The sequence below is a fragment of the Microtus ochrogaster genome, chromosome 10, assembly GCF_000317375.1.
Source record: "Microtus ochrogaster isolate Prairie Vole_2 chromosome 10, MicOch1.0, whole genome shotgun sequence".
NCBI classification, from domain to species: domain Eukaryota; kingdom Metazoa; phylum Chordata; class Mammalia; order Rodentia; family Cricetidae; genus Microtus; species Microtus ochrogaster.
The window spans coordinates 34,063,092-34,071,414 of NC_022016.1; the positions used below are offsets into that span (position 1 = coordinate 34,063,092).

The window sequence follows — 8,323 nt, forward strand, 5'->3', positions numbered from 1 at the left end:
AGGGGGAAGGGATCCAGGGGGAAGGGATCCAGGGGGAAGGGATTCAGGGGGAAGGGATTCAGGGGGAAGGGATTCAGGGGGAAGGGATTCAGGGGGAAGGGATTCAGGGGGAAGGTCCAGGGTATCTGCTTCTGAATTTATTGTTACTCTTGATAATGAATTTCATTTTAGAAGTCACAGCAGTGGTTGGGCTAAATAAAAGCACGGGTACACATAATCTGTTCAAAGGTGGTAAGTAACAGATGGCTCTTGAGACTGATAGTCTTGAGGGTCATCAGAGGACAAATCAGCAATTTGGGGAAATAACCTTGCCTAATTCTTCAAAATGTGTAGCATTGAAACCCTGCCTCTTCTGGAGAAACGAATAGATGATGGGAGACATGACCTTCATGCTATGAACTTGTAGCCTAAGGGGTGGAGCAGCTTGGAGAAATCTCAAAACTCAACTTTTTAATAAAAATCTCACCTTTTAATTCCACAGGGTGCTGTTGGTTCCAGGTCTGAAGGCGAATTAGATCTGGAGAATCTGGCAGAAAAAGAGATTATTGTGATCAAGGACACCGAAAAGCAAGACCAGTCTAAGGTGACTTAGCCTCTAAGGTTCCATCACTCCTAATTTCTAGTGCCCAGTGTTAAGTCTGAAGACTCTGGGTCAGAGACAGTAAGAAAATGGTTGTCCAGTGGGTCCACCACCCTGGAACACATGACATTCTAGAAAACACAGGACTAAGTTCAGGGCCATGTTAAGTTCCACATGCAGGTATTTTTAATGGGTTTTCGTTAAACACAAAGGTTCAGAATACCCCCTTTAACTTGAAGGTATCTACTCCAAGCATAACCTTGCTCTCCTTGTTCTAAGAAAGATGTACACATAATCTCAACCTTGCTGATTGTACTACACTCATGTGTCTCATATTGCCCACCATTCAGTAAGGAATAAAGATAAGAAACAGAGAAAACACACAACCAAGAATTCGAGTACCTAGGGGCTAACATACACAAGCTGCTGAAAAGGTTCAAATTAGAAGCAAGGAGACTTGCAGACTATGTTCACACCCCAAATTCATTTGTTTTTGTGTATTTCAAATTACATGTCAGGCTCGTGGTTCTGAGAGGGTACTGAAACACATTCCTACAAGCCTGGGTGACTGGTAATGGAAAGAATATTTGGAAGCCGGGCGGTGGTGGCGCATGCCTTTAATCCCAGCACTCGGGAGGCAGAGGCAGGCGGATCTCTGTGAGTTCGAGACCAGCCTGGTCTACAGAGCTAGTTCCAGGACAGGCTCCAAAACCACAGAGAAACCCTGTCTCGAAAACTCGAAAAACCAAAAAAAAAAAAAAAAAGAATATTTGGATTTAATTCAAAGAAGTCAAAGGCCTTCTGTTCCCCGTCTCTAGACTCATATGTCATATGCAAAACATCATTTATGATTTCAGACAAATTTGAAATGAGGCCAGTAGCCCTGAAAGAAGTAAAACAACTTAAAGAACACTCTTCAAAGTTCTGGGAATTATTCGGGGGTGGCCAATTCCATCATATACTGTTTAAAAGGCATGGCTTGGGGCTGGAGAGATGCCTCAGAGGTGAAGAGCACTGCCAGCTCTTCTAGAGAACCCAGGTTCAATTCCCAGTGCCCATGTGCTGCTGCAGCTCCAGTTTCAGAGCATCTGACACACTTGCCTGGCCTCTACAGGCACTATGTATGTAAGTAGTACAGATTTACATGCAGACAAAATATACATACACATGAAATAAAAGCAAAAATAATTTTAAAAAGAAAAAATAATGATACGACTTATACCTAGGGTTTCTTTTTAAAAGAGCAGCCCAGGCTTCCTGCACACAGTACTCATCACCTTGATCATAACTTAAACCTATTTTCGAAAAATAATGGCTTTATGACAAATTTCCATGGATTCAGTAAAATAAGAGGAGGCAAAAGAGAGGCAAAGAGCAAGGTATTTCTTAATTAATAAATTAAAGTTGTGCATATACATTTATATAAACATAAACATACACAATCACAAGTTATATATTTAATAATATAAACATATATAACATCAAAACATTTATATCTAGCTAATGTATTTAAAGTAATTTATAAAAACAAAGATACGCACATGACTAGGTACAGGTCACATAAACACATACATGCATTGCTAAATATACTGACTGACCTTTACATAGACTTAACATATACAAAGACATGTGGGCAGATGTACTGATATACCCACATGTGGGAAGCATAAACACCCACATTTACATTAATGCACACAATATATAAGCACATATTAACACTTATAAACCTTGATCAGAACACAATAGCCCTAACAAATTCAGATATTGACATATACATGTATAAATGCATATGGAAAGACCTATGTGCATACACAATCATGACTGACCATACAGACATATATACATAAAGTAACACATATTCACTAACACACTTGTTTGATACTTTGATACATTGACACAATTGTAATTATATACCTATTTATGCTATTCACAATACATTCAAACATCTTATAAATGTAGAATAAACTAATTGTAGAATAAAATAATAATCAATGTAATGACATGGAATTGTTATTTTAAACAATAAAATTGTTATTACTTAAAACACAAATTTATGATTAAACAATTCATAGTAGTGAGTATATTATTAAGATTGACAGGAACATCTTAACATATCCAGACATACTGCTATACACAAGTGTATTTTTCCATTTGCTAGTATGTACGAAATGCATGTTTGTGTTGGCTTACACAGTAGACATGTATAATACATACAATATGCATATGAAATTGGCAAACACATTGGCAACACTTACAAATAGTTAAGTCTACAAGCATATATACTAACTCTGAGCTTCTGTTGCTATGTGCTTGAATGTTTATTAATGGATATTAGACACTAATAAAGTAAGCCAAATCTCTAATCTATTACTTAGAAGCTATCTCTTCTAATAAGAAAATAAAAAGGCAGAAGTAGCCTACCCAAACTCTTCAAACACTTATGGAAAGGTGTTCTTCTTTTTCTAGACAGAGGGATCTGTGTGTCTTTTCAAACAAGCTCCCTCCGATCCCATAAGTGTCCTCAATTGGCTCCTCAATGATCTCCAGAAGTATGCCTTGGGTTTCCAACATGCATTAAGCCCCTCAGCCTCTAGCTGTAAACATAAAGTAGGAGACCTAGAGGGCGAATATCACAAAATACCCTCTGAGAACTGCTACCGTGTGTATGCTGATCAACTAAACATGGATTTTTTGAACCAAGGATCTCAAAACCTACGCCTAGAAATGGCGGCATCCAAAAACACCAACAATAACCAAAGTCCCTCAAACCCTGCGGCCAAATCTCCTAGCAATCAGAGGTCAGTTGCCACCCCAGATGGAGAGTGCTCTATGGACGATCTTTCCTTCTATGTCAACCGATTGTCATCTCTGGTGGTTCAAATGGCCCGAAAGGAAATCAAGGACAAATTGGAAGGTGGAAGCAAGTGCCTCCATCATTCAATTTATGCATGTCCAGGAGAAAAGGGGAAAACCAGCCCCCGAAGTGCTGTTAGCAAGATTGCTTCTGAGATGGCCCATGAAGCTGTAGAGCTGACCTCAGCAGAAATGCGCGGAAATGGCGAGGAATGCAGGGATGGTGGCCGGAAAACGTTTCTCTATAGTGAATTATCGAACAAGAACAAGTGTGGAGAGAAGCAGATGTGCCCAAAAGATAGCAAAGAATTTGCAGATTCCATCAGCAAGGGGCTCATGGTTTATGCAAATCAGGTGGCATCTGACATGATGGTCTCTGTTATGAAAACTTTGAAAGTGCACAGCTGCGGGAAGCCAATTCCAGCTTGTGTGGTCCTGAAGAGGGTACTCTTAAAGCACACCAAGGAAATTGTGTCTGATTTGATTGATTCCTGCATGAAGAACTTGCATAACATCACAGGAGTCCTGATGACAGACTCAGACTTTGTTTCTGCTGTCAAAAGGAACCTTTTCAATCATGGCAAACAAAATGCTGCAGACATCATGGAGGCCATGCTAAAGCGTCTGGTCAGCGCTCTTCTTGGTGAGAAGAAGGAGACTAAATCTCAGAGTCTGGCGTATGCAACCTTGAAAGCCGGAACTCATGATCCGAAATGCAAGAATCAGAGCCTTGAATTCTCAGCAATGAAAGCCGAGATGAAAGGAAAAGATAAATGCAAAGCAAAAGCAGATCCATGCTGCAAGTCACTGACAAGCGCCGAGAAGGTCAGTGAGCATATCCTTAAAGAGAGCCTCACTATGTGGAACCAGAAGCAAGGCAACCCAGTCAGGGTGCCTAACAAAGTCTGTGCCAATAAAGACGAGAAGAGAGAAAAGATCAGTCCTTCCACAGATTCACTGGCCAAAGATCTGATTGTCTCTGCCCTCATGCTGATTCAGTACCATCTGACCCAACAAGCCAAGGGCAAAGATGTTTGTGAGGAAGACGGCCCTGGTTCCTCCATGGGATATATGTCCCAACAAAGTACACAGTATGAGAAGTGCGGAAGTGGCCAGAGCGCTAAATCACTCTCAATGAAGCATTTTGAAAGCCGTGGAGCTCCTGGACCATCCGCATGTGGGAAGGAAAGTCAACTGGATTCGCAGAAGCTGGATATGTCAAACATGGTTCTGTCACTGATTCAGAAACTGCTTAGCGAGAGCCCTTTTAACTGTGATGAGCTACCTGAAAATGAGAAGCGTTGCCCTGAGCCTAGACCAAGCAAAGCAGCTCCCATGTGCAAGAGACCTGAAGATCAATGCCCAGACAATTCAGAACTGGACTTCATCAGTGGGATGAAGCAAATGAACCGCCAATTTATAGACCAATTGGTAGAATCCGTGATGAAGCTATGCCTGATCATGGCAAAGTACAGCAACAATGGAGCAGCCCTGGCTGAGCTGGAAGAACAAGCAGCCCTGGCAGCTAGTGGCTCCAGATGTGGCCGTGAAGGTGCCATGTCCCAGTATCAAGATGCTCCTGGCCCTGAAGTCATCGTCAACAATCAGTGCTCTACAAGTAACTTGCAGAAGCAGCTGCAGGCTGTCCTGCAGTGGATTGCAGCCTCTCAGTTTAACGTGCCCATGCTCTACTTCATGGGGGACGACGATGGACAACTAGAGAAGGTAAGAAATGCATTAAGGCCTAACAAATTAAAGGTAGATTGGGTGGATGTGAGCAGGATAGCATTAATACATAACCACATTCTCTATCACACACACACACACACACACACACACACACACACACACACACACACACTATTGCAGTTCCCACATTAGATAGATTGCAGAGAAATCACATAGTTATATCATTTTCAGTACAGGAGCTGAAATAAAAACATGAAATTCTCCTTGCATCCATGCCATAGTTTATTTTAAAGGGATGGAGAGTAATGGCAACCCCAGCCGTAGACCTAGAAATCTGCACAGACTAACTTGAGGGTCTGTGACCTGGGGAAAAGTCCTCAGTAAACACAGCTTCTTTTCAGAAGGCTTAAGGAAAAGGAATAGGCATGTTAGCAGCCTCCAGTTCTGACTTTAACCCAGTAGACAGGCACATGGAGATGGCAGTTCACTTTTCCTAGAGGCTCCTCGTTCTGAAAAGGATCCGATTACTCAAGCCAACACTGCTCTCTCCACAGCTCCCTGAAGTTTCGGCCAAGGCAGCAGAGAAGGGGTACAGTGTTGGAGACCTTCTTCAGGAGGTCATGAAGTTCGCCAAGGAACGACAACTGGATGAAGCCGTGGGCAACATGGCCAGGAAGCAACTGCTGGACTGGCTTCTCGCTAACCTGTAAGCTGAGAACTCCTTCGACTCCCCTCCTTCGTCCTCTCCCTGGCAGCAATTTCACCCCAGCTGGAGCCACCCTCACCATCAGGCTGGTTACTGCACAACTGTGATCACTTTTACCAATACATCTGAGCAGTTGCATTGTGAAAATACTGGGTGCCCTCCCTGGGCAACATGAATAAAAAAATTAAAAAGGCAGTTTTCTTGATCTGATATATTGGAGAGAAGGGAGGGGAAATGGGTTCCTTTCCCATGGCTGGTGAGAGTGTTGGATTTGGGTCCAGATACCACTCTGGGCTATTTTCTGAGCACCCAAGACACAAAGTCCCTATGTGGTCTGTTTTACCAAAACCTCCATTTACAGTCTACTGAGAATTCTACCATCTATGACCTTGTTTCTGGTAGAATAGCAAGCTCAGCTAGATATTTCCCCTTCTAACCCCAGGCATACGTCTTTCTTAGACTTTGGTAAGAGTGTAAAGAGACACTTGTTTAAAATAAATGCACTTGTTTGTCATAGCCTGGAAACAACCTAAATGCCCTTCGACCGAAGAATGGGTAAGGAAAATGTGGTACATTTACACAACGGAGTACTACACAGCAGAAAAAAATAACACTATCTTGAATTTTGCAGGCAAATGGATGGATCTAGAAAACATCATTTTGAGTAAGGTAACCCAGACACAGAAAGACAATTATCACATGTACTCACTCATAAGTGGTTTTTAAACATAAAGCAAAGAAACCAGCTCACAAACCATAATCCCAGAGAACTTAGACAACAATGAAGACACTAAGAGAGACTTACATAGATCTAATCTACATGGGAAGTAGAAAAAGACAAGATCTCCTGAGTAAATTGGGAACATGGGGACTTTGGAAGAGGGTTGAAGGGGAGGGGAGAAGAAAGGAGGGGAACAGAGAAAAATGTAGAGCTCAATAAAAATCAATAAAAGATAAACGCACATACACACACATGCACACGGGTACACACACAGACATAGAGGCATACATGACACCCACAAAGACACAGGCACATACATAGGCACACACAGAGACACATACGGACATGCACAAACACACACACGAGTTCCCTACACATGGCTAAATGCTGAGGTCTGATTCTCAACCCTTTCAGTTGATCATACTTCCTTATCGTTCACTAATCTTAAAGGAAAATATTCCAAGAATATGAAGTTAAAAAATGGGAAACTGCCCTTCTGCTACAGTATTACAGTGTTTTAAAGTCTCCATAGGGCCCAGGCACTAAGGTCCTACAAATTCTCCACTTCCCGGGAATCAATCAGACTGGAAGAGATTGCAGGCCAAAGCAAGGCAGTAGTCTCAACTCTGTGGCCTCTGTCAACTCGATTACTATATACTCAGGGAGTGCTCTGTCCCTCTGGAGGTGCTGGCTGTGGCATAGAATGTGCTCTTGGAGCCTTCGTCTGTAAAATGTAGGCACAAAGCATATGCACACTCTTTGGGGGCTAATCTGGAGGAACGGGTGTGACAATGAGTTGCACCTGGTAGATTTTGTTATACATGTAAAGGCCTGAAGAAATCCACACTTCCCAAAGCCTGCCCAAACAAAATTTGGAGTGTTTTCTTAGTTTCAGCACTGAACACAAGAACTATCAGCATAGGAATCAGGAAAGAGGCAGGTAAGGGGCAAGAGACAGGGGCCAAGACCGCCTTCCCTCCACACTATCTGGGGTCAGCCAGAAGGCAAGACAGGCAGGCCTCCTTCAATCTGCTCCTTTCAAAGGCCCAGAGCTGCCAGGATGAAACTGAATGAACGTTTCCCAGGCTTACCCAGCCCTGTGTAAAGCTCCGCAGTTGAGTCGGCACAGATCACTTTTTGCCCTTGAAGAAAATCCTTGATAAACAACTCCTGAGACCAAGGCTGCATTTATAATGACTCAGGCCTTTGGAAGCACAGCCGGGTCCCATGATAGCTTGCTTTCCTGATTAACTTGGCTCTTACCTTGGTCCTGATTTGTATTATAAGGCAGCCTTGGGGACTCCTTGAAATGTGGAAGCGGAGCAAAGGAAGTTACATAGCCTGTTAAATGAGGAGGGCCGGGCCAGGTATTCTCTAAGGGAACTTCAGTCTTGACATCTGAGGATTATGAGACCAAGTTTTCCCTCCAGACTTTCTCCAGGAACTGTATGTGGTTAATAGGTAAATTTGGGGTGAGGAAATTTGATCTTTTCCAGACCCAACTGACAGATCCCAGCAGAGAAAGGAATGCTTTGGGCTATAAGAGCCCTGACAGCAGTCTGGAGGATCTCAAGAGTCCTCAGGGTTTATTCCTGGAGAGTGGGGCCCTGACCTTTGACCTCTGTAAATGAGACGTGGTCCTAAGCATCCCAATAGCAACGTGGCCACGCTCCATAGGAGCAGCTGGAAAAGCTCAAGGCTTATGCTGAGCTGAGAGCGCTGTGTTAGCGGGAAAAGGAAGCAAGGCAGGGAAACAGGATCCTCTCCTGGCAGG

General features: G+C 43.0%; 1 protein-coding gene across 1 annotated transcript in view; it reads left to right on the top strand.

The window, feature by feature from the left end:
- The window catches only part of Akap4 (A-kinase anchoring protein 4), a 21,773-nt gene extending 15,903 nt beyond the window's left edge, over positions 1–5,870 (top strand). The window contains exons 3-5 of the mRNA XM_005353362.2: positions 482–583; positions 3,047–5,158; positions 5,677–5,870. Coding sequence (XP_005353419.1) covers positions 482–583; positions 3,047–5,158; positions 5,677–5,832 — 2,370 coding nt within the window. The 3' untranslated portion in view covers positions 5,833–5,870. The remainder of the gene's footprint in view (positions 1–481; positions 584–3,046; positions 5,159–5,676) is intronic.
- The last annotated feature ends 2,453 nt before the right edge of the window (positions 5,871–8,323 follow it).